The sequence below is a fragment of the Penicillium odoratum genome (genome assembly GCF_028828045.1).
Source record: "Penicillium odoratum strain IBT 22623 chromosome Unknown utg000001l_segment0_segment0, whole genome shotgun sequence".
In the NCBI taxonomy this organism is placed as follows: domain Eukaryota; kingdom Fungi; phylum Ascomycota; class Eurotiomycetes; order Eurotiales; family Aspergillaceae; genus Penicillium; species Penicillium odoratum.
Genome location: NW_026643143.1, coordinates 3,394,808 through 3,420,632, shown reverse-complemented (window position 1 = coordinate 3,420,632; position 25,825 = coordinate 3,394,808). Strand labels below are relative to the sequence as shown.

The 25,825-nt window shown below is 48.8% G+C and overlaps 7 protein-coding genes across 7 annotated transcripts; 3 read left to right on the top strand and 4 right to left on the bottom strand.

The window, feature by feature from the left end:
• Positions 1-2,893: 2,893 nt before the first annotated feature.
• N7520_001303 (putative C2H2 finger domain protein) lies at positions 2,894-4,001 on the top strand (the record flags this gene model as incomplete). The annotated part of the gene is made up of 4 exons (XM_057135238.1): positions 2,894-2,944; positions 3,025-3,216; positions 3,271-3,350; positions 3,401-4,001. 4 exons carry the CDS (start codon positions 2,894-2,896, stop codon positions 3,999-4,001), a joined length of 924 nt encoding a protein of 307 aa, XP_057001174.1.
• A 2,149-nt stretch (positions 4,002-6,150) lies between these two features.
• Positions 6,151-6,483, top strand: N7520_001302 (uncharacterized protein; the record flags this gene model as incomplete). Its single annotated transcript, XM_057135237.1, has 3 exons — positions 6,151-6,258; positions 6,312-6,398; positions 6,469-6,483. 3 exons carry the CDS (start codon positions 6,151-6,153, stop codon positions 6,481-6,483), a joined length of 210 nt encoding a protein of 69 aa, XP_057001173.1.
• A 3,372-nt stretch (positions 6,484-9,855) lies between these two features.
• N7520_001301 (pyridoxal phosphate-dependent aminotransferase) lies at positions 9,856-11,498 on the bottom strand (the record flags this gene model as incomplete). The annotated part of the gene is made up of 4 exons (XM_057135236.1): positions 9,856-10,457; positions 10,511-10,796; positions 10,864-11,339; positions 11,414-11,498. 4 exons carry the CDS (start codon positions 11,496-11,498, stop codon positions 9,856-9,858), a joined length of 1,449 nt encoding a protein of 482 aa, XP_057001172.1.
• A 1,020-nt stretch (positions 11,499-12,518) lies between these two features.
• N7520_001300 (Rho family guanine nucleotide exchange factor CDC24) lies at positions 12,519-15,456 on the bottom strand (the record flags this gene model as incomplete). Its single annotated transcript, XM_057135235.1, has 4 exons — positions 12,519-13,876; positions 13,928-14,114; positions 14,169-14,417; positions 14,479-15,456. The coding sequence occupies 4 exons, from the start codon at positions 15,454-15,456 to the stop codon at positions 12,519-12,521; spliced, it is 2,772 nt and encodes a 923-aa protein (XP_057001171.1).
• Positions 15,457-17,659: 2,203 nt separating this feature from the next.
• On the top strand, positions 17,660-20,286 carry N7520_001299 (F-box and WD domain protein; the record flags this gene model as incomplete). Its single annotated transcript, XM_057135234.1, has 2 exons — positions 17,660-17,879; positions 17,966-20,286. The coding sequence occupies 2 exons, from the start codon at positions 17,660-17,662 to the stop codon at positions 20,284-20,286; spliced, it is 2,541 nt and encodes an 846-aa protein (XP_057001170.1).
• A 668-nt stretch (positions 20,287-20,954) lies between these two features.
• N7520_001298 (uncharacterized protein) lies at positions 20,955-22,403 on the bottom strand (the record flags this gene model as incomplete). The annotated part of the gene is made up of 1 exon (XM_057135233.1): positions 20,955-22,403. The coding sequence occupies one exon, from the start codon at positions 22,401-22,403 to the stop codon at positions 20,955-20,957; it is 1,449 nt and encodes a 482-aa protein (XP_057001169.1).
• Positions 22,404-22,682: 279 nt separating this feature from the next.
• On the bottom strand, positions 22,683-25,584 carry N7520_001297 (involucrin repeat protein; the record flags this gene model as incomplete). Its single annotated transcript, XM_057135232.1, has 2 exons — positions 22,683-25,349; positions 25,417-25,584. The coding sequence occupies 2 exons, from the start codon at positions 25,582-25,584 to the stop codon at positions 22,683-22,685; spliced, it is 2,835 nt and encodes a 944-aa protein (XP_057001168.1).
• Between the last annotated feature and the right edge of the window lie 241 nt (positions 25,585-25,825).

Below are 25,825 nucleotides of genomic sequence, written 5' to 3'. Positions count from 1 at the left end.
GGATCATAACGGACATGATATCCCACGAGAAAAAAACGGGAGCGATCAATAACGATCCAGCGCTTGCCGATCTCTTGAACAATCATTCTCTTTGGTGCCCTCCTTAGACACGGAGAATGTGAACTTCACCACCTAGACTTTGGGTTTGCACTCGGCCCCCCTTGGTAGCCTAACGCTTGTCATGGACTAATAATCTTTGAGATCAAGGAGATCACTAGTTTAAGATTTACAGCCTAGTGGAGCCCCACGTTGATGAGTAGAAGCCACTGAGGTCGTCTGCTGTGGCTACAGTACATATGCTCAAGACGATCACAGATCACGTCTTTAATAAGTATCGATCGACAATCATCATTTTCAATGTTGTGTCATCAGTGTTCAACCGAGGCCAGCCGATCTTGTATCTTGTGAAATCTGCATCAACATTTACATTTGATGTTGACTTTCCGCATTCATCTTGCCGAGTCGCCACCGACGTCGAGAGATTGATAATCAACCAATGTTCCATGCAGGAAGATTTCTATCCGACTTGAGAAGGTTTACGGAATCAAAAGATTAGGGAAAAAAAGGAAATTTCGCAACGATCGACCTGTGTGTGAGGAAAATAGATAACCTTGGCAAACAAGGAACCGTAAGCATGGGGCCTAACTAATAGTCGAGACGGTGAAGGAACCAGCACTTGATTACCACGAATAAGGACTCTTCTGTGACATGGCATCCAGAAAGTGTATCAGACACTAAATCACTCATCTACTAGTGCCGGAAACTAGGCTGATCTGAAGGGTATTCTTCATGGAACATGCCAAATTCCCCCTTCTTCTGGATCGAAGCATTCCAGGGTTTTAGAGTTCGTTCTGTGTCAGTTTTGCCCCGGATTACCAGTCCCAGTGAAGATCATCCTATATGATCGCGTCAATAACGGTGAGGACTTTATTCGCATACGCATAAGTAGTTATATGTAGGAAAGTAGAGGAAATCACTCCAATCTTTCATTCCTCCCTTTCTCCCCTCAACCTTAAATAATGACCATGTTCGGAGAGAACTTCCTCCCGAGACAGCGAAGGTCGGTTACGGGTCCCCCGAACCAGGTTTCCCGTGTTGCTGCAGCCAGACGCCGCGTCACGTCTATCATCCCTTGCTGGAGACGATCTCCCCCATACGCGATATCTTGTAATATTCCCGAATCTCGACCGTTTCTTGTATTGCTAGCGGGGCACGGAATATTAACGGGGGAATGTGGTCCCGGATTTTGACCCCCGCATCTTAATGCTAGTGAGTAGTTAGTATATGTAGTTATACGAGGTTTTAATTTCTGCCTTGCGATCGTCATAGCACGGAGAAGCTCGGGCGCGGTTGAAAAGCTGGTCTTATTATGATATTCCAAAAGCGCTACCACCGAGGTTGATAAATGGCTGGTTTTTAAAATCGCGAGATGCTAAGACAATGATATCATAACCCAGGATCATGTAGCATTGTTACATAATTTTGGTCTTAGTAACAATTTAGACCGATGGAGAAGCTGGGGAATGACCAGATTGTCCCTATTCTGGTTCACCGGGGTACCTCGAACATGGGGGATGTGATGTCGGAGTTTGGTTACGATTGTAATTTTATATTTATATTTCTTGACTCCATTTTCTTATATTACATTACGATTTCTACTTCCATTTGATTATTCACTGCTTACATATAGAATTCCTATGACTTTGTTCTTTGATAGAATTACGAATCAGGGGGCGCAGTTTCAGATCAATCCTCATATTCCAACTTTAATCTTGTTATTACAATACCAGTATTTTTTACTCCACCTCGTATCCCCACGCACCCGACTAAGCTGTGGGTCTGAAAGCCTGGAACCGGGTTTGTTGAGGGTTTAGGGACAGTAGGGTTTTTACTGGTAAATTACTTTTTTTTTTCTTTACGGGCAGTCGCAATTTCAAAGTACTAACGTTCGGTTGCCAACCTAACCTTTGCCAGAGCCAGGGAACCTATCAACGATAGCAGCTAAAAATATTTAGCCCCTCTTGTCCTCTTAATTAGTATATATTACACAGTTCCGACAGGTGGTACCCCCTTTGACAATGGAATCCTTGATAGGCGGGGCTCGGTGTAATGATGTAACGAGGTTACCTTATAAAAGCTTCCGGAGCTTCAAAAGTTACTTGACCCTGAATCGGTCATAGATGAGTCTATACAAAATCTTTAGGTAGAATTAGAATGAGAAACATTAAAAGGGAAAAAAAAAAACAAAAAAACAAAAGGGTCGTACCATAGGTTATGGGTACATATACATTGTTTATGAATACCAAAGTACACCGTACATGTACATTTGTACAGCCAAATTCAAATAAAAATAATAAAAAATGGAAATTAAAAAAGAAAAATAATTCAAATAAAATAAAAACCCGCATTTAATCAGAACATAACTAATACCATCTAAACTAGACCTACAGAAGATAAAAATGAATAATAAATAAATCAACCTTACGGTCCACGCCGTTATTTCCCTTCCCAGAACTCTTTCCCAAATGTTAAAGGTTCATAGTAAATGAACTTGTCCCCCTTCCTTTAATCCCCTCTTTTTCTACTTTCCCCCCCCTTAATCGCCCTATCATCCATTTCCCAATTACACTTCCCTCCACTCTTTCCCCCCGCCCCACCCCTCATTCTGAGCGTTTATATTAAAGCTCTATTATGCCCCCCGGGCTCGCCTAAGCATCCTGGCTTCGATTCATCCTGCTTGACTAGGACTATCCCGGATTCCCCTTTTTGCGCGCATGCGCTGACGTTCCAACCCTTCTGATCCCCCGTTTCCCCTCCCCCATATCATATACACTGTCGCCTTGACACGGCGACCCGCTTCCACCCCCACAACCGTGAAAGTCGATCGACCATCATGGCTCCAGGTGGGCGCGATTTCAACTGCTCATGGGAGCATTGTGGCAAGGTATGTGATTTGTATAAGTTTACGCTTTGTATTCTCTTGACTTTTCGAGTCGCTTCGAATCATCCGCTGATTCGCCCTAGTCTTTTAATCGCAAGTCCGATCTTTGTCGCCATTATCGCATACACACCAATGAACGGCCATATCATTGCACAGTGAAGGATTGCAATAAAAGCTTCATCCAGCGCAGTGCTTTAACTGTGCATTCCCGGACCCATACAGGCGAAAAGCCTCATGTCTGTGATCATGACGGATGCCAGAAGGCCTTCTCAGACGTAAGGATTCCAGCTTCAGCTCTCGAGCCCCCGTTTGGTTAACATGTTGTATAGTCTTCGAGTCTAGCTCGGCACCGAAGAATTCATACAGGCAAGCGACCTTACATCTGCCAGGAACCGACTTGCGAACGGAGGTAAGACCCGTGGATCCGTCGCTTCCCATCAACAAACTCACCCTGTTTAGTTTCTGTCGCAAAACCACACTCACAAAACACCAACACCGCTCTCACCCCCCAGGCTCCATGACTCGGCCATCCTCGGAGGATGCGACCTCGGAGCATTCATATCATCAACACCAGCCGCCCGTATCGGTTTCCATCCCAAATCCTAACGACCAGTACATGCTCGCCCAGCAGCCGTATTATTCGAATTCGGCGACGCCAAATCATGAGTTCTACTCGCCACCTCATGTCCAGATGGGCGCGGTACCAGTAAACGAGGGTGCGCATCCGATCGTCACGCAGAACGTCCCCGTCACATCCCCAATAAACATGCCGCATGCTCCACCAGCGCCACCACAACACCCACATCCGCATCCGCATCCACAGCACCCGCAACATCCCCAACACCAGCAATATCTTCAAATGATGCCGCAACGCTATGACCACACCCCGCGAACGAACTATCTTCCACCCGAATACCACCAGCCGCCATTCCAGGGGCATCAGCTACCAGAAGGACAGCCAATGATGGTGGGATACCATCCAAATTTCCCGTACAAAACCCCTACCCGGATTCTGAATCAACCGGAGGGGACTGACTGGGCTTTTCTGGGAGTAGGCTAAGAGGAAGCTCAACGTGACGCTTTTCCCTTTGGCGAGAGCCTTGTGCTATTGATGTCCGTGACGACTTTTCTATACCCCCGATTCCCCTCACCTCGAGAACCCGGTGACTTCGCATACCTGTGTTGTATTCTTGTTATTTGTTTGGGCTTTCTATGGGTTGGTTTACCCGGCTACTTGGGCTACTTTTTGGGCGCTTCTGTTTGGATTCCCCCGTTTATCATTCTTGGTATGTGTTTTTTTCTTCTTTATTTAATTCCCGACTTTCCCATTTTAAACGAAGAGGATTGGCGTTTTTTTTTCTATTTCAAATTCATTTATTCACCCTTTTCCTTGAATGCAGCGATGGTGATTTTTGATACCTGGCATGAGATATGTTACTCGTTTGAGACTCTTTTATTATATCGTTATTTCTACGGGATCTGATGAATCTTATCTATGAACTTGACTCCAAAACACTCGCGAGTTTCTTGGAGTCCTTTTTGGAAATACGTACGCGACACTAGTGCGAAACCCACGATAAGGGAGCCGAATCATCGATGGTCCCTTTCCCCGTAAACCAGGAAACCAGTTTCCTTTGCAGGTACTTTGAAAAGTGGATCCTCTGATTGGCCACATCACAATGATTGCTAAATTAATTACTAACTACTCAATTCCCCGGCTAAGTAAATACGTAGGTGGAGCTCACCCGAAAGTAACCTTGGAATTTCCCCAGCTCTACTCTCCAGCGCCTATTTCTTGAACCTTATGTCATATCAAGAAATATTTGAAGGTCCAAAGCAAGCAGATGCATGCGATAGGACCACGATCTACGTAGTTTATGGCGTGCATGACTGGCGGCTTTCGCCGTTCGATTGTATATGTACCCGTTTTCAACTAGTGCTGGATTATTTTCCGCGTTTTCCCGCCTTATGTTTTATCCGCCATTCTCTGCATCATAAGCCAAGGACGCCAAGCAAGGGTTGCTGTAGGATTGTAAGAGCGAATACGAACAAGGAAAGAGGCTCGATGGTAACATTAATAAGATAGAATAGCTAGAGAAATTATCATCTCCATTGAACTGGATCGCCACCTGCACGCATCGCATGGATTGTTAGATCGACAGTACATTGCTTCCATCCTACAGAGCGTAAACCATACTATTAATTCAAATCATGATAGCCAAGCAATGTGCTCAACGCATATTTTCAACGCTCAGCCGAGTCTGGATTCTGGATTCTCAATTCTCAATTCTCGATTCCAAGCCATAAGCTTGAAGCTATAATATTTGAATTATACATTACGTTACTAATAAACATCAAAAAGCCATCCAATCCTCCCACAGCCGTGTGAGACACACAAAAGTATAAGCCAGGCGGCGACAAAACTAGCGAATAGAATCCCACCCCCCAACCCAGCGCAGTGGAAGAACGAGGCAAAGAAGTAACAGTTAGCTGAACAGGGGCCAGAATGTACAAGGTTTACGCAAGATACTCGGCGATTGGGGAGAATACGCCGCAAGAGCTGCGAGGCCGGTCACCGCTTACTCTGTCGGATAACGATTCGAGGAGGGGATGTCGGAATCCGGTTTTTGAACTTTGGAGCCTTGGTGCCCTGTCGCTTCGCTTCTCTGATTTGTATACGTTGCCATTATGAGAATAAACTGGGGTAGAACTCCGTAGTGGCGTATCTTTTTCTCCTTAGTATTTTTTTCTTGTCTGGAAGAGTCTGGATTGCTTAACGGTTGCGGTTGCGAATTACAGTTGCTTACGGTTGCTGTTGCAGCTTACTAACTACAGCACTTGATTCCAAATAACTAACTACATGGGTAGTTCATGACAATATTTTGAATCTGGACTGATTTGCGTATTATTTCCGTTTCTGTGTACATACTGTATACTTGAGAGATGAAATTATTGGATCGAATTTAGGTTTATTTCCCGCCCCGAAAACAATTGAAGAGATGGATCACACGCAGCCTGGAAAAGTATGAACTGCACAAGTTGACCTTGGAATTTGTAGAGCGACGGGAAGGAGATACGGGCTTTGGTTTGGTAGATCCTAGTTCGAGCAATATGATTCATGATTTGTGTAAGATTATGCCGGCAGCCACTAAGTTCACTAATTACGTACAGACAGACTTAATATACTTAGATTACGTAGAACCCACAAAATGACACCTTTCGAACAGGGATCAAGCCAAGCCAAGCCGGACCGACAAGTCATCCGGGGCCGAGTTGACGGGGGCCAGGGAAAGAAGGGGGTAAAGGTGGACTACCCCGTAAGTGGAATCAGTATTCCAGAGACATGAACATAAAAGTAATGTAATGTTAGCATGTGCAAATGATCCTCTTAAATCCGGATAACCCGGCCCCGGAGTATATGTGGCGGCTCTGGGTTTCTCTGGCCCCCGACGACTACGTAAGTGGATGCATGTGCTGCGCACGCCTTGGCCGGAGACTTTTTCTGATTTCATTTTGATTCGATTTAGGAAGGAGAAGGATGAGGGGGAGGGTAGGGGTAGGGGTAGGGGGACAAGAGGATTAGGTTAGGCTTCCCCCTCGAAACTACGGGGTTTGGCTCCTTGCATTTCGCGTTCACTTACTTTTTTACTTTTACTCCACGGCCCCGTTTAAGGCTGAACGAGATGGGGTTGGGATGTGCTTTCTTCCCCACATTGGCGTTTACCGGAGAGGCCTGAGCTAAGCTCTGGGGTTGGTGTCGGTCAACTTTGGGTTGACGGAGAGTTAGATATAGATCTTGGTTTTGATGCCGAGCTATCGGCTCGGCTACCTAGATCAACTCATCAACTGGCACCTAGAGTCGGAGTACTCCGTTTGTTCAAGTTAGTAGGTTCCTTCTGGATGAGGAATAGCTTGCGAAGATTGATTGTCCTTGGTCTTGGCTATGCCAATCTAATCAATGCATTCCATCTCTTCATTCTAGCCAAACGGTTAAGATCACATCCATTCTAGATCCGCAGATCATAGACGGGACGGAAAAGAATAAAGCCAGAAAAAGATTGTCCACTTTACTTGCAGATAGCACAAAAAGCGAAGGCATGATCCCTGACTCATCATGCAAGTTGAGAAGGCTGCATACGCAACTAGTAGACTAGTCTAAACTACGGTTTCATGACCATCCATGTGGGATATGGGGATATGGGTAAACTTAACCCCCTGGTAAAGATACCTTAACGGTAACATCTTAAAATGAAATATAAACCCCAAACACATGGTTCTGCACCAGCGATCCCGGGTGTAATGTGGATCTTAGGGAGAATACGCACTCTCACTGGTCCACTGATCCACCTCAACCTACTAAATCCAGGTAAAACATCGCGTCTCGTACTCTCGATCTCGGGCGATCGTGGGTGTGGAGGTCAACCCGAGGCTGAGTTGCCGGCCCCAAAGAGCCAAGACCAGCAAATTTGATCCAAGCGAGACGAATATCCTTTTCAGGTCTAGCGTATTATGTTGCAGGATCCAGCTGTTTTGTCCAACTAGATGATTAAGCAACGCCTTTTTCTAGGTGCAGGTTACCACTGTATTGGGTTTCTTGTTTGATTGGGGTTTTCGGGATACGCCGGTGCTTTCCTATCTTTCCCTTTGTTTTGTTTTGTTTCTTTCTTTCTTTCAAACTTTTTTTTTTTACTTCTATTCTTTAATTTTGGGGATTCCATATCTCTGGTTTGTGGTTCATTAGGCCCGTGGCCATGGTTTAATGTGGATCCGTCAAATAAAATGTCATATCAGCCACTGAATTCCTTGGTCAGTTCTCGGTAATCCGATCTGCGGGATCCGTTGGTTAACTTATTCTCCTTTGTCGGGGACTTAGGTGGACTCTCCCCCCAAAAAGGATTAGTGTGTGGCCCCTGCTCATGTTGTGCGATGAAACACAGAGCCGAGAGTAATGACGACGTTTTCCGTGCCATGTCGCATCGGCGTTAGGAGTCTAGACGCCGAGAGCTGCTCTAGTCGCTTTGGCGCGTTGCGGGGCAGTGGACTCTAATACCGTTCAGTAAAGAAAAAGGAGACGTATACGTTGGACGTAAACAGTGAGGATGAGTGGGAATTCAAGGAAATAAATGTCACACGACAGGGGCTGTCTAGAAAATGATACAAACATGCAGGCATATGGCGCTAAGTGAGTACCAGTCAAAAATGAACATGGACAATGATCTATCAAATGATCGACTTCCCAAGGTGAGCTTGGAAGGAGCTTGGGCCCTTGTATCAAATACCATACCATACCAAAATAACCGTTCCCGGAGCGGGTCACGCTAGTTCGGGATCCAGTGAGTTCCCGGTACCTGGGATGTATTTGTATTTCGGATATCGTTTCGACTTCCGAGATATAAAGGAGTACACCGTACACAGGGGATAAGGTTGACCCCCCACCCCAACTCAATCGAGAACCAGGAATCTCAATCAACGGAGTCGGTAGTCCAACCCAGTTCCTTGGTTTATTCCAATGTTTGGAATAGAGAAATGGAACTGCAACACAGCCACAAAAAGGCCCGCTGACTGGGTCCTAGACAAAAGCTTGTTACCTCTCGGGCCTTCCATTTTTGTAAACAAACCAACAAATTGGTAAACTGGCGTCACATCGTTTCCAGATCTGGTCAACCCGTCACCTCTTAGGGGGATACGAGCGATCGACAACTGGAGCCGGCATTTCCAGTTGGCTGCAACACATCTACGCGGCTCAGGCCGAACCCAAACTATTATCCCTGAAACTCTCCATCAGTCATGAAAGTTGTCTCAGATATCCCGAATTTACTCCGGGGAGAGCAAAGTTGAATCGGATCGAAGTTTGACGGGGAATAACTTGCGGCTCATCCCACATGGCAACCCACTATGGACACGGACATGGACACGGACACAAACTTGAAGTTGTGAGTATGCTTTGGTTGAAATAGTAAAATCCATGTTCATCATCAACCATGCCGTCACATCTAGCTTGGACTTGATGGCGTTACTTGACCTACTAGTGGACTAGTCACAGTAGCATGCAGTAGTCTGGACATCCCAAGTGTTGAGCCCTACCCTACTTTGGTTGTTGAGTCCGTAGTGGGTCAATCAAATCACCGAGATGGAATCTCTAGCCGGTCGCTTGTTAGTTACATGCATGTCCCGTCGGCAAATGTGGATGCTAGCAGAGTCTGTTTTGTTGAAGTTAAATTCGAGAATCGAAACCATAGAATTCAAAGGGCATTATCCTAATATGGCTTCATTTCACGGTTTGGTTCGGCGGGTAAGTCTGGTTAGTCCCACTTCCTTGGCGGACCCCCGGAGTGATCTAAACTACTTTTGGCAAATCTAGACGAATTTGTGGAGTTTACGCATGACTATTGGTTGGTGAGGTGGGCTGACTAGCCAGTTATGTGCTTGGTTGCAAATCATCCGCTGCTTCTCACTGGTCTGTTCGTGTAAAGTATCTGCCCTTTTGGGAAGGTTATTATAACGGGTATTACCGCTGGTATTACCATGGCAGCTGTTTCAGTCCTGGATTGGATAGGCTGAACGGAGTACATGGATCAGCTGGAGATAATAACTTAGGAAACAAATAGCGACATCCGATATTGAGCCTTTAGTGTGTGACCTTTACCATATCATCATAGTCAGAAATCCTGAGATGGAAGAGCTAGTTGCAGAAATGAACTAGTACTAAGGATGTTAGATAGACTCAACTCTGTTCCAAGGTTTATCTAAAGGTCAGGCAACTCAAATATCCACCTGGGTAACTTAGGTACATTTCGCTCAAATTCTTCGCTGGGCATAATCCAAAGGGAACATGTAATCATAAACCTGCGCAGTGCAAGCACCGCATCCAGGTCTTGCAATGTACAACTCTCACGAGATATATCGAGATTTATCTAATCATCAGAAATAGCAACCTCGTCCTCCCACTTCGGCTGGCCCAGCTCACGAGCGCGCTTAATCACACGCTCGATGCCGTCCAGACCTCTCTCAAGCACATCCATCTTGGGTCCGTAGCTCAGACGCACAAAGTGGTGGCAAGGACTGTCGAACAGATCACGACGCTTGGCCGGGTTCAAGTCGAAGAAGATACCAGGCACAACAATGACCTTCTCGGTCAGAAGGGCATTGAAGAAGTTCAGACCGTCGGAGATGTTGGCCTCCTTGGGCAGCGGGGGTTCGAGTGACATCAGGTCGAGCCAGATGTAGAAGGTGGCCTGCGGCACGTCCTTGATCCGGAAACCGATCTCGTGCAGACGCTTCATGACGAAGTCACGCTTCTCACGGAAGTGGGCTTGCAGCGCCTTCATCTCAGTGCGGACGAGGGATGGTTCCAGCATAGGGATGGCGGCTTCTTGGAAGGGAGCGTTGGCACCACCGTCCAGGTAGGAACCAGCAGAGCCCAGAGCAGTAACAAACTCCTTGGGACCGACAATCCAGGCAATTCGCCAGCCGGGAAGACGGAAGCGCTTGGTGAGACCGTCGATCAACAGGACATCTATATGAGGTCAGCGGATGGTTTATAGAAGTCACGAACTGGTTAGGACGAACCATCCTTGTCCACGTCAACAACATTCTCGGCACCACTAATCGTGGAGCCGTCGCAGTCGGTGGTGTAGTTGTAGCCACCGTAGAACTCATCCAGGATGAGGGTGGCACGGTCACGACAAATATCCTGAATCTCAGCCAGCTCTTTACCCTCGACAAAGTGACCTGTGGGGTTACGGGGGTTCGAGGTCAAGATCACTGAAGTGCCACGGGCAATCTCTTCGGCGATCTTGTTGGGGTGAATGTGATAGTGATCGTCTTGAGACAATGGCATGGGGATGGGGGCGATCTATTGGCCGAGTACCGTTAGCGGGTGCACCGTTCCTGGCCTCTAACGCAAATCCCTAAGCACTCACGTTCTTGAACAGACTCAACATCTCCGAGTACGCCGAGTAATCGGGAATGGGGAACGACAGGTACGAGTTACCCAGAATGGCAGCGATACGGATCAACCCCGCACGACCACCGGGCACAATGCAGACATTCTCCCAGGTGTACTGGCTCGGCTTCCCTTGACGATAGTGCTCATTGTACAGACGGGCCACGGCCGCACGCAACGGCTTGATACCGGCGGTCGGGCCGTATTCTCGAGCGGCGGAGGTGATAGGGATCGACGTCGGGCGGGGGAAGCTACCCTCGATCTCGTCGTCGGCTTCAGGGGCACCTTGGCCTAGATTGGCCCAGCTGGAGGGGTCCTCTGCGTAGCCATGCTCGGTAGCACGCTCTGTACACCAAACAACACCAGTCGAGGCACGGGAGGCGTCGAGACCGGCGTGGGGACGATGACCTTCATGGGCATCTCGGAACTGACGATGAGTCTCGGACCGTAACTCTAGTAGAAACCCCAATTCGGGGACCGTTAGTTTTCGGAGTTAAAATATATGTATGGTACTATTGACACCCTACCGTTATCGGAGAGTCCCTTGGTAATCGACGAGCGGCGGTCGCCAGAAGGACGCAGGATGCTAACACGGCGGCCGGAGAAGGACATTCTTGGCGTATGTTAGTGGCTTTGTCTCTGCTAATGTGACGTTACCCAATCAGATGAGTAAATACTTTTGAAACGGAATTTTTATTTGGTGGGAAGTTTGTCAAAAAGAGAAATACAAAAAGAGGGGGAAGCTTGTTTTTGGTTCCCAGTTCCAAGTTCCCACTGTACACACCGATGAGTTGTTATGGATCGACGAGACCGACACTATTGCCGAAATTCCCACAACCGTGCTGAATGGGGGCACTATTGGATATTAGGCACCAAAATCCTATTTACAGCCTGAAAGCGTTGTTTGCGCGATTTACCATGAACTTACAAACTATCCACTGAGCAAACTCAGCCACCCCGGGGACGCAACGTCACTCACTACATTATGCTCAGCCCTACCATTAACGCCAAAATACCTGTATGCCGATCGATATGGTGTACTACAAACATTCTGAAGTTCCTTATACTTAGAATATCAATCGTAAATTTCCAACGCTGATACCCTGCCTGCATGCAGGTCTCCCCCTCCAAAAATACAGATACCAAACTTATCAAGTATGCATACATCATGTAAGGTACTTCATCATGGACATTCGGGAAACAATGTAGATCAAGAATCATTCGTGCGCTCCCGCCTCGGACAATCCGGGGTCAACGGGACATGAAAATAGGGAAGTAGGGGGAATCTCTAACAAGACAGGTCGACCGCATGCCTCCAACACCGTTCATGCCGCGATCAGAATCATTATGCAGCCTCCTTCAGTGGCCACAGCTAACGTGGATCGCTCAACAGAAAATGAAGACAGGGGAACGGAAATGAGGTAGTAATCTCTCCAGTAGTGGCTGCTCAACAGACCCAAACCAATCCAGTTGGGGAAGAAAGACGGGGGGGAGGAGAGAGTAGAACAAGCGCCACGACGATGCAATAATGTCGATGGCGAGGACCGATCATATTTAGACGTCCCCGGAGAAATGAGGAAAGCAAACGCTACACAGGACAAAGGAGACGGGTATCATGAAAGGTGTAGCCATCTAGTCAACCACTTGACAGTACAATTGGATCTCACCAACCAACCCCTTCGCTAGCATGTCCCGGTGTTGCTCGCGCCATTCCATAAAGGCGAGCTGAACAGCCTCATCACTGTCAATGGTGACAAAATCTCCATCTTCATCGCGGTAGCGCAGACGAACGGTTTTATTGCCTATGGATCGATTTGTAAACCGAGCCAGCTTGGCATCCACACGGTCCGTCAACGACCGGAAAAGAATATTAGTTGCAATCACTAGCGTAACGTAGTTGTCGTCAAAGTTGACCTTGGCCTTCAGTTGGGTAGGCATGAATGGATCCAATGGATCCCCGTCGGGCTCTTGGCTCAAGGGAGATGTGGCCTGTTCGGAGACCTGCCCCGAGTTGTAGGCTTCATTATACTCTGGCTCAGTGAAATGTGTCGGGTGAACGTGATGCGGCTGGGAACGCATCGGGAGTTGGCTGTTGGTGGGGGAGCTATTTTGGCTTCGGTTAACCGGGGCCTTCATGTTGGCCATGTGCGCAGGGATCGGTGGCACAGGGACATTATCAACAGTCTGCATTGTGTGGGCTCCCATATATCGACGAGACTCGGGTGGCATATTGTTATGGTGGTGGATATCAGGACTACTGGCGGAACGCATACGCAGGGCAGCCCCGTTGGCAGCCGCTTGCGGTCCGGAGAGCGGCGGCAAAGATGGACGCTGATTGCCACGCCCATTAGGCTGTGGAGGGGGGTAGAATCCTGTAGGGGTGGTGCCGTCTCTTGAGGTTGCCCGGGACAGTGGCGGCGCGGTATATCGTTGGTTTTCTTCGTTCCAGACGGAGGATGCAGTGGTAGAATTGGTATTTTGACGACCGAATGAGAACCCAGTCGATTGGGAGCTAGAACGCGTGGATGGTGTCTCTGCAGGGGAGAAGTATGAGCTCATGTTCCGATCGGTGGGAGACATGTTGCCAGCACCTGAGAACTGAGTATGGACCGAGAGCGTCGGATCAGTGCCTGCATATCGGGGCCGACCATTCGTTCCAGTGCTACCGCCGGTGGCAGACCGAGTTCTCAAGCTGGTACTTGACGCATTGCGACTCATAGGGAACTCGGAGTAGTATGACGGGTCCTTCGTTCCATCGTCGACCTCGTACTCTTGGTATGGATTCGGTATGTTTGTCATGCCCTCCAAATAGGTGAATTCGCTGTCAGAGGTGCCCGTATTTCGCAGGGTGCGTCGCTCCGATTGAATTGCCCGTTGAGTGTCGATGTCCTTGTACCAATTACGCATGGTGTTCTCATTTTGGTAACGAATAATGAAGTTATCTACCACGCCTGGGTCACCCTTCCAAAAGATTTGAATGCGGTAAAGGCCTAAGAACAGAGGTTAGAAACTTCCACATATGCGCCGCAGATGCAACTCACCAGGCTTTTGAAGGCAGACAATATCAGTGACATTGGCCATGTAGATTCGGCCCTTCAGTTGGAGACGAGCTTTTCCTTTAGCTGTAAGAGCCGGCTTGTCCTTGTTCATCATAAGCTTGGTCTTCTGCTTGTTCGGGTTTATGTCCTTGCAGCATAGAAGGATTCGCTCGAACAAGAAAATATGATACTGCCAAGTTGTGTCAGCGAATCATGTTGCCAAAAGATACTCATGAGTACACACCTCTCTCTCGCTGTCCTTGCCACTGTCGCCTTTGACCACCGCGAAGGTACCGAAACGAAGTAGTTCTCCAAAAGAATCCATCTTCAAAGACTTCCAATCATCAACCCGCTCGGACAAATCTACCACTGCCGAAACCAGGTGTTCCTTGTGGATAGCATCGTTTGCCGAGTCAAGAGTGACCTGAATTGAGTCAATGGCACCTGTGATATCAGCCTGAAGCTGCTCGTCTTCCAGTTGTTTGCGAAGCTCCTAGAAATTGACACAATGTTAGTTGAATACAAGATGCCGCATAATGATAGACGCAACTCACCGATAGCATGAGTGGGTATCTGGTCAAACGCTGGAAGGGTTTGACAAAGAATCCATTCAAGGTTTTAGGTTGAGCGACCATTTGCTGAAGGTCCAAACTACGTGGCGCATTCTTGATTTTATCCCACTCTTGGATACAAACTTCGTCGCAGCGCATTTGGTTCGCAATGAACGGTTCATACTGTCGGAAAGCATCTTCGTGCGACGAGAATAGACGACCCCAGTTCTGACTTTCCTCGGGTAGAGCATAGTGCTGTTCCATCCGAATCAAGAACCGCTGGGCAAAGTCAAGCAGATTGTTCAGATTCAAGAATATCTGATGACTTGCGTCACCTGTCAGAGCACCAGTCTCCTCCAATTCCTTCTTGAGCGCCTGAAGGTTCTGTAAATGGTGGACATAGTCACGCTCGGTTTCCAAAAGCTCCTTAAGAATATGCTCCCGCTTGGTAAGCTTTACGGCTTCTCCCACACTAGTCGGAGCATTCTCTACTTCGGAGGGAGTTTTCAGTTGACCTTGAATTTCAAGGATATCCACCACACGATTGACCATCTTGATCACTTTGATAAATCCTGTAGTGCTCTCGCCGTAAAGGTCGGTGATTAAGAAACAGTCCTGCTGGGGGAATGCCAGTTCCTGTAGACATGCCTGTAGAAACTTGAAGGTGGCAGCTTTGGGCCGCTTCGCTTCTGGCACTTTGGCCGGGTCGACAACCAGTGGCTCCTCTGGCGCTGATGCATTGTAAAGAGTCAGAAGGGGGTAGCCGTCTCGAAGGAAGTTCCACAGTGAAGCCACGGGGTCGGTGTTTCCACGCTCGCGATCCTCTTCATCCATCTTCTCCAAATAGGTTTCAAAAGTCGGCACTTCCCAGAGCCGCCTTTTCAAATTTACGCAGCTCTGGTAAATTGATTCACCACCACGCCGGTTGATGATATTATCCTCGGCGACCGGAATACCACTCATGACGGCGGTTTCGATCATGTTCAGGTGCCTCGACCAGGAATATGAGTCAGGCCAGCCAGGCTCAGTTCAAAATCCGCACAGCAGACCGGGGATGTGTATATCGATAATCGAGAGGGAGCGACGGGCGTCAGATACGGTGTGCCGATCATGGAATGTGCCCGCGACGGTAGTTCAAGGGAAGGTGGACACCGCACGGCGCAAAGAGTACGTAGAACGTTCGTTCGAATTCAGGGACCTGATGAATGTGCCACGGGGTGTGACCACAAGTGGCGTTGTCGCTGAAATGTATATATAGTCTGGGGCAAGCCCGTTGAGACAGCACAAGGATATATATCAACCGAGAATCTCACGCGCCGCCACTTTACTCCGAGGGGCGGTGACGGAAATCCAAAAAGGACAGGAAGCCGGGATTCCTTCCAACGTCAGCGTTAGCCCAATCTATGGGTACGCGAATGATCCTGGGAGTTCTTCTGAATCGAATATAAGCGCTGCAGCCGGGCAGACGATGGCCGACGTTCGAAATAACGAGCGATTTTCAAAACCCCCTGGCGAGAAGACTGCCGGTCACTGGGACTGTAGAAGCAGGAAGGGGGGGGTAGGGAAGAGTCAACTTCCGAGAAATGAGGTTAGTAAGTACCCTAAATGCCTGAATCGAGGCCAAAAGACACAAGATAGAGGGGCAGCGATGAATGGGAAGAAGGGAAAGGAGAGGGAGCGGAAGGAGAGGGCTGTTCAGTTACCCGAACGGGTTTAGCGCGTGTTCCATCGGGCGGTGGGATGTGGAGAGGGGCACGAGCAACCTGAAGCATTGGACTCTTCAAAATGGTCTCATGTAATCTATAATTCAATTTGAGCTAAGTTTGGGTGGAGAAATCGACTGGCAATAGATTCAAGTCTATACATAGTAAGCTAAGATCATTGAAAATTATTGGGCACATCAAAGAAGGAATCATATGTGATTTCAAGGTGGCCAGGATACATAGTATGCCTACATAATAATATTCATGATGGATCAGCAGGAAAATTAAAGTATGTACTAGTATGTATGTTCCATTTTGATTTGTACGGTAAATACCCAGGGCACTAGAAGCTGGAAGTACCAGACCCAACATTGAATTTATATCATTTCCATATTGCATATGATATAGTATCTATCAATTCTACTACCAATACAGAGAAGTAGAGAAGTCATGTGACCTCGAAATAAAAATATATTTCCTCCTCTATTACTTGGGTACAGTATACACACGTTCGAAATCCTTAGCCCTCGAATTATGGTTCCAAGGGGATGGGGGGGAAGGGGAGGTTTTTAAAAGAGATACAGGAGGTATACTAGCAATATTAGCAGTATGTATATCTTTAAAGAACATTGAAGAAGGTCTTCCCGCTTCAACGCCAAGATACCGATATCAATGAATTGAACCATGCCATAAATTATACTATGGACTAGAGTTAGATCGTCATGACTGTAGCTCCTCTAGTACTAGTATTTGTTAGAACATTCCTTCAAAAAGTGTTCTATAGACCCAGCAGAAAAAGTAGTACTTAAAGTCAGGTTGTTGTGGTTACACGAATCCACAGGCCACCAATGAAGGTCATTCGAGCCTTTTTCTATATGTCTTTGCTATTGAACGCGTAATTTTCAATTCGACCTACACTTACTTGTAATGAATACCAGTATATGGTGTGATTATACTATTATACTGGTATATATTTGTCATTTTTTAAATGCATACTTCGGCCCTTCACGTGATATGTTGGAAATGAGCCATTCCAACAAGCATGATTGTTTGTTGATGCTCATTCTTATGAATTAGACCGATCCTTTCTTCCCTTCAACATTTCATCCGTCATTTTATTGTTATCCGAGGTTCGCCCAAGTTTCTGATCCATGATTGTGATTTGATGTGTTGACTCCTCTCCACCCGATCTATCAGTTTCTTGGAGTGGATCCCGCACCGCCGTGACGTGACATGCAGAGTGGCCCCCAGTGCCCATCTCACATTCAGCCACTCCTCTGCGCCAGAGGGATCATCCCTCTGTGAAGTCTGAAGACATAGCGCCAGATAAGGATTTTTGGTTTCCTTTCAGCTGATGCGACCAGTTCCCGTCCGAGGACTGCATCGTCAAGGTAAAAACTCGCTCGTCTTGACGCCTCTACATCTCCGAAATCCATCCCCGAAACCCATACTGGTCTACGCGCCCGACTTCTATCGCATCCATGGAGGGAGAACAGGTGGTAGATCTTCCTACTCACCCGACGGTTCAACTACAGACCACTACCTTTCCGGGGTACCCTACACAATCGCTTTCCCCGTCCTTCAAGGTAGATGAAGGCTATTCGGACGAGACTCGGAGTCAGACGGATAAAGAGCATGCAACGGACAATGTCATGATGCTTCCAGAATGGGTGCTTGCCCAAAGTGAGTCCGAAAGAGCTGGTAAGTGTTTCCTCGTGCCTATTTGATGGCGGTTCCCAGCCTCCTTGTCTTTTCCGCCCGCTCATGCAACACTTTCTCAACCACAGAACTTGCGTACAGCCTGCTTCGCTCGCTCTCGACACCTACGCTTTCCGGGGTAGTAGAACGGGTGCATCCACTACTTCACATGGACCCCGTCGTCAAGTTACCGCCCGAGTTGACATTCCAGATCTTTTCCTATCTCGAACCTCGCACCCTATTGAATCTCACACTTGCGTCTCGTTCATGGCGCAACCGCATCCTCGATTCTGGCTTATGGAGAGTGCTGTATATCAATGAAGGTTGGCGAGCAAATTCGCGCGCGATCTATAATTTTGAGCAAGAACACTCTGAGCCAATTTCCCCACAAATCCGCAAATCACGCCCACGACACTCAGAATCGGACCTCGGAGAACCCAAACACAAGAAGCGTGTACCGCCATCATGGCTAAGCTCACGGACTGCTGCAGACCCGGGTGCAGTACAGGCAAACTGTACTTTGCATACCCAAGCTGACAGCGAAGGAGATCATCATATGGCAGATGCGAACGGCAGCGCGCCTCTATCAACAGACAATATGCAAACGACATCTGTTCCCCAGCTTCCTTCTATGCTCCAACCACCACTCAAATCATCCATCCTCATTCGGCGCCCGAACGGCACTGCTAAGATCAACTGGGTACACCTGTACAAGCAACGCCGACGGCTTGAAGATAACTGGCATCAAGGTCGATTCAAAAACTTCCAGCTACCACACCCATTACACCCAGAAGAGGCTCATCGAGAATGTGTTTATGCAATTCAATTCCAGGGGAAATGGCTGGTCAGCGGAAGTCGGGACAGGACCGTACGGGTTTGGGATTTGGAGACCAAGCGACTATGGCATCGTCCATTAATCGGACATGTCAAATCTGTGCTATGTCTACAATTCGATCCGAGTCCCGACGAGGACATCATTATTTCCGGCAGCAGTGACCGTTCTGTAATTGCATGGAAATTCTCCACGGGTCAAAAGATACATCAAATCCACAGTGCGCACGCCGATTCAGTACTGAACCTCAAATTCGATCGTCGATACCTTGTGACCTGCTCCAAAGATCGAACAGTCAAGGTGTGGAATCGTCGAGAGCTATCCGTGACGGATGAGAATTATCCTACCATCTGCAAAGGCGGTGGTGCCAGCTATCCCTCGTATATCATTGACCTTAACGAAATAGCACCGAGCCTTTTGGAAGCAAGCTTGGCAAATGGACGCATAAAGCCACTGGAGCCTTTCTCACTTCTCATGATCGTCGAAGGGCACGGTGCAGCGGTAAATGCCATGCAGCTCCAAGGCGACGAGATCATCACAGCCTCAGGGGATCGCATGATCAAAGTGTGGAACGTCCGTAACGGTGCTTGCCTGAAGACTTTAATGGGACACGAGAAAGGGATTGCTTGTGTTCAGTCTGATGGTCGACGGATCATTAGCGGGAGTAATGACAACACGGTACGAATCTACGATTATGCTTCCGGGGCACAGGTCGCCTGTCTCAAAGGACACGAAAATCTCGTTCGCACCGTCCAGGCAGGCTTCGGCGACCCTCCTGGAGCTACCGAGGCTCTAAGACTGGAGGCATTGGAAGTTGAAAATGCATTTTGGAAAGCACAGCAAGAAGGTGATCCTGTCGAGATGGGTCCAAGGGACCTACGACGTGCTGGTTATAGATCGAATACTGCGGGATCTCGTGATCCTCGTGATATAACTGCCATAGGTGCGAAGATTCCTCCAAATGGCGGAGGCAGTACTTGGGGCCGTATTGTCTCTGGCTCCTATGATGAACATATCTTTATTTGGCACAAAACCCGAGACGGTACTTGGTCCAGAAAGCACGAGTTGCGCCAAGCCGATGCAGTGGCCAATGCCGCTCGTGCCACCCTGACACCAACAGCACGAGCTACTATCTCGGCGCAGGCTCAACAACTACAAGCTGCTCAAAATCCAGGGCCGGTTCAGGTTTCTGCTCCTGTACCCACACAGGTTGTATCTTCTTCAGAAGGCACTCCAAGCGATGCGCCGTCTGCTGTTAACACCACAACTACGGGCCCCGCCCAGCAAAATGGTGTAGCTCCACAACCTCAGCCTCCAGCCCAGGCAAATCCAACACTGCAACCGCAAACTCCCCAGGCCAACCCGCAAGCAGTACAACAATTGATGGCTCACCACCACCATCACCATCACCCACACCGACCACTTCAGCCCAGTCCACCAACCTCAAGGGTTTTCAAAGTCCAGTTTGATTCTCATAAGATCATTTGTGCCAGTGTTGACCCACGAATCGTAGGCTGGGACTTTTCCAACGACGATGAAGAGATTATCGAAGCAACCCCATTCTTCGAGAGCCTATGAAGCTACTGGTGTTTCTCTGATATTTGCATCTGTCATGGGAGCTTATGCCTGCCGAGTCGGGCTGAGCACCAGACACACCATTGACGACTTGAATTTTTTTTCCTCGCATACGTTACCCCGGACCTTTTCTACCTAATTCCCTATTTCCCCTCTTATGTTCCCCTTCGGTCATGAGGGATAACTTGTACCCTCGCCCTCTCACTTTGGAGATTGGTCTTCATGTTTTACTGTTGTTTCTTTTTACATGGGCTTCATTGGTATAGCAAATTCCCTGATTGGTGTATTGTTGTTTTTATCCCAATTTTAGCATCATGGCATAGCGTCTAGATGATATCCATGGACTCTCACGAGCATTACTGGTTTCCTCGTACTTTATAGCCCTATTGATTAATTCTCAGATGATTAAATATTTTTCATGTCAATAGTATCCAAACGAGTGACAGTTTTTTCTTTCATTTAGCTACCGATGAAACACGTCTGATGTGAGGCTTAAAGCAAGAAAATGCAAATAGTTCCACAGGTAAGAATGGGAACTCTTCTCTGAAGAGCATCAGAGGCCAAGGACAACGAAAACAATGTCTTCAAAATTGCAATGAAGTAGAACCAGGAACAAGCAGAAGACTCGCTATGCCAAACGAAAGTAAGGCATGCATATACAAGTCGAGAACCTATGGGAAAGGCTGAGGTCTATTCTCACCCCTCGTCTCCTGAGCTGAAAGGCGACTTTGCGCCGTCGCATAAGTGTCTCTAGAGTTGACAATGGCAAGATCATCATTCTCATCGACGCAAGAACCACGAACGCAGCAGCAGCAGAGATACAGCTGAATAGGTACCCAAGCTATAGCATCCCAGATTGTATATGCCTCCGCACCGGGTGTTTCGTCTTCAGGTCGACGATCGCTCGACCCTCCAATGAGATTGTATCGGGGTTGCGGTAGTTGCAGGGGAGATATTGGGCCAGGAGAAGGCTCTTGCTGTGCTATTTGAACGGGGTTAGGGGCAGAGGCTGGAATAAGTGTTCGTCCAAAAATACCAAAACGCATGTTGCGGACCCTTTTCTTTCGTGGCCGACTTACAGGACCACGATCTTTGGACACGGTGCTTTCGGGTTCAATTCTAGCTCGGATTAGATCACGCTCATTGTGAGAGGCTGAGGCCACAGGAAGTGTGTTCTGGTGGAATGGGTGATCCTCTATTTGTCTTGCAAGGTTGGTGCCGTGACCACTCTGTCGATGTGGAAACCGGCCCTGAACAGCAGTTCCATCTGGTGCCCGCCCAATCCCAACAACACCAGATATCGCGGAATCACTTTCAGCTTGAGGTTGCAGGCCCAGGAATCTTCGGAGCGCATCGCCATATGAGGTAGAGCGCTGGCCCAGGGCTGGTACTCCGCGTGGATGGTTGGATGGCAGCCGTGGTCCATTGTGTCCGATGAGGAACTGAGAAGAGCAGTACACAGCCTCTGGGGTGTTGAAAGAGGGAAGACCAGGAGGCGTGGGGGATCTTTCCGGTGGAGGGTATGGTGGTTGGCCAGGTCTCACAGCTGCCGGTATGCTTGATCCAGGCCAACAAGGATGTTTCCGGGGGCTAGCAAGACCATCACCGTCTACTGCATCGAGGGAAATGGCTTTGCGGTACTGGTTTCCAGGAGACTCTGGTACATAATTTGTTTCGTTCAAAGGGCTTGGGCCCACTTGGGACGTGTGATAGCCCTGATCGGAGAGAGGCTGGATCGGCCACGCTGCTCGGTCCACTCGCGGTCGTGGTTTGGATAGACGTCGATTCTTAGTTGAAGACTGTTCATCTTGAGAGTAACCTGGTGGAATGAACATGGCCATATTAGCTCCCAACCCTCTTTCCATGAAAGAGCCCATGGCGGAGAGACTTTCGTATGGACAGGGGCCTTCATTGGGTGTGGAGACTCTGATGGCATTAAAAATAGATCTTTCATCGCTGTAGATGGACTCGGAGGAGTTTGAGTTCTTTTGTGAGAGTGGTGGAATGGTTGAGTCGCGGACAGGCTGGATGTTGGGGTGTCTGGTGTAGTATCTAGGAGGTGAAGCGCGAGAAGGTGGACTACCATCTCTCGGCCGTTGACTATGCGGAGCTGACGACATACTGAAGGAATGAAATAGTCGAGGCTAGACAGAGAAGATATGTGAAGGTGAAGTCTTGGGAGGATCAAATGGGAGTTGGTAATAACGCCGTCGCGCTTGCCGCGCAATGTTTATGCAATATTATACAAGTGAAAGTCTATATGTACATCCTTCATGCGAACCAAACCCAAGAACGTAGAATATAATCATCATCATAATGGGGTTCCAACAGGACTGGGCAGAGGTTTGCCCGTTACCTGAGCGTGTTCCTTTCTTAAGGCTCGTAATAGCCCCTCGATCCTACGCCGCTCCTCTTGTTCCGCCTGAATTATTCATGTTAGTATCGCTCAAACTCCATAGAAATGGGAAGAAACGGACCTTCAAAATTTTCATATTTTCGTTTCGAGTGTCGCGCATCATTTTCTTGAACTCGTTCTTCAGTACCATTGTTGAGGTTGTCTCCATGGTAGGATCGCGGCCCATTGTTGTCGGGCTGCTCAGGTTCATCCAGCTGATGCGCTCTTCGCTGAGTTGGGTCTCCAACTGCTCACACCGATCCCGGAGACTATCAACAACACTTTCGAACCGCTCACGCTCCTTCTCAAACTCGATGCTGGCCTTAGTCATAGCCTCGTAATCATCTAGCGTCTCCCGAAGCTCCTTCTCGAGGGTATCAGCGCGTCTCTGAATGTCACCACCACCCTGCTTGCCTCGCAATTCAGCGAGCTCCTCCGCCAACTCAAGATTGCGTGTATTGAGGGCATCAATCTCTGCTTGAATTTCAGGGTTGAGAGCCACTTCCGCAGCTCGCTGGGCTCTGGTACCATAAGCGCCATCCAGCTCTGCCTTGACCATCGTGAGCTCTGTCGTGATCCGGACAACTTCACCTTCAAGATTGGTCATCTCATTATGCGCATTTTGTGCATTTACCTCCGCCTGGGCACGTAGCTCTTCGACTTGTGCAAGCTGTGCTTCGGCCTCGGCTCGCTTCTCTTCGGACTCAGCAAGTTTCTCTGCCAAAGCTTGTTGTTCAGCCTGTGCGGCTTGGTGGCTAGCCTCAGCGTGACGCTCTTCCGCCTGCATGAGCAGGCTTTCGAGCTCAACACAACGTTTTTCAGCCTCAATACGCCGTTCCTCGACCTGCGCAAGTTGGGCCTCGATTTCAACACAACGTTCTTCGGCTTCCAAACGACGCTCCTCGACCTGAGCGATCTGGGATTCGACCTCATGACAGCGCTCCTCGGTCGCAATACGACGTCCCTCGACCTCTGCGATCTGGGCTTCCACCTCAGCAAATTGATCTTCAACCTCGATGCGACGCTGTTCAACCTGTGCGATCTGGGATTCGACCTCAGCACGACGTTCCTCAGCCTGTCCAAGCTGGGCTTCCATCTCTGCACGTTGCACTTCGGCCGCTGCTAGCTGATTCTCCACTTGCACACGGCGATCGATAGCCTCCTGTACAGCCTCTGCCACGGCCTCTTGCACACGAACATCTGCTTCCTCGCGGGATTGCTTGGCACTGGCTTCCAGCTGAGCGGATAATTGGTCTGCACGTTCGCGAGCCTCCATGGCCTCTTGCGCACGGATGTCAACCTCATTTTGCAAAGAGTCGACAACACTATGCAAGCGAGCGACTTCTCCTTCAGCCTGCGCCTGGGCAGCCTTCGCCTCTTCTTGGGTAGAGCCGTTGTTGCGCATTCCCTCGAGCTGCTCCATCAGCACAGCTAGCTCATCCTGGGCAGCTTTGCCCTCGCGCTGAGAAGCTTCATGGTCTCTGCGCATATGAGCTAGCTGCTCGGTCAAATCACCAATGTGGGCATCGCGTTCGGCATCAGACTTGGAGTTTAGTTCACGCTGCTGCTGGATTTGGGTGGTCAGGATGCTTTTCTGCTCTATCAGACCATCAACACGGCTTTCCAAGCCGTCGATACCGGTTTGAAGATATCCAAGTTGCTCCTCTAATCCTTCGCCATCTGTTGCGCTAGGAGGAGGTGGCAAAGTCGGAGATCGAGTCAGCCCAAACCGGTCGACGATGCTCTGGACCCGCGTGTTGATCACTGTGAGGTGTTGTCGCCATGCTCCCTCAGCCTCGGGTGCAGTACCGGGACCAACGATGTTCGGGTACGCATTTCGGGAAGCAAGAGAGTTCATGCTGTTTTCAATATAGGCTAAATGCGCCTCAATATTTTGTGCAGGGTTGGTGGAGTCATTTGGTTGTGGGGGAGGGTCGACAAACTCATCCGGATTAGACTGGATCATCATGTCGCACATGCGCTGGCTCAATTCGTCCAGTCGCTTTTCCGTCGCCTGCATGGCCTCACTGTCCCCCGAAGCTGTGGGGTTGGTATCGATGCGTCCGAACAATCCGTAATTATCCATGTGCTCCGGTGTTCGGTATAGATGGCGATCGTCAAAGTCATTTCCGTCGTAAGAGTCAGAAGCCTGCGCATCGGGGTTCTTCGGGGTCTTCCTTAATCCCTTGTGGGTCATCTGCAAGACACCCGCGGTGTGTTGCAGTAATCGCTGGTTGATCTGTTGGGACCGTTGCTCGAGCTTCCATAGCTCTTGCGCCAACTCTTCACACTTGCGCTGACTCATGGCGAGCTCCGAGTCACTCTTATCAAGAACCTGGGCTGTCCCGCTCCGACCAAAGATACTCCGGCTCCTCCGGTGGGACTTGCCGTTGGCGTCATATTCAGCGCTGCTTCGGGGACTGGGCGGACTGTATAATCGACCGATAGATTGAGCGGCGTCGCGGAGTTTGGTCTCGAGGTTAAGTCTGCGCTTCGTGCCTTCGATTCGGCTGGACAGGAGCGACCGCTCTTTCTTGAGGGCTTCCACCTCTTCGAATGACAAGATCTCGTAATTTGAGCTATCGCCAATGGCGGTCTCGGCTAGTAAATACATGGTGACAGGGTCGCTGGTGTTGACAAGTGCGGAGCTTCGTGGGTGAGCTGGATTGAGCTATAGATTCCAAAACATTGTGAGCCATGGAAATGAAGCCGCGGGTGTCCATGGATTTTCCCCTTACCGGATTGTACCGCGCCCGGTCTTCATTCTGAGGATTAGCCGCATCCCGATAGCCGTCGACAAGGGTTTTCCCTAGGGGTGAGGGTACGTGGGCATCGGAAAAGGTAGCGGTGGACAAGTATCGAGGGTCACCGTATGACGACTGGCTGGATCGGAGGCTGATATCCATATTGGTCCGTTTGGGCGCGAAGGCGCCAATTAGGGAGTATTTCTTTGAGGAGTTGATTTCAAGGTTGGCAAATACACATCGTGTTTATCCACAAAATGAGGGAAAGTCGGGTTAGAAGGCTGGACTCGTTCAGGGGAGAAAAGGACGGGGGCTGAAATTGAAATTGGAATTGGAAATTAAACATTGGAAAGATGGCGGGGACACTGATCTGCAGAGAAACTCAGCCACCTCATTCCATCCT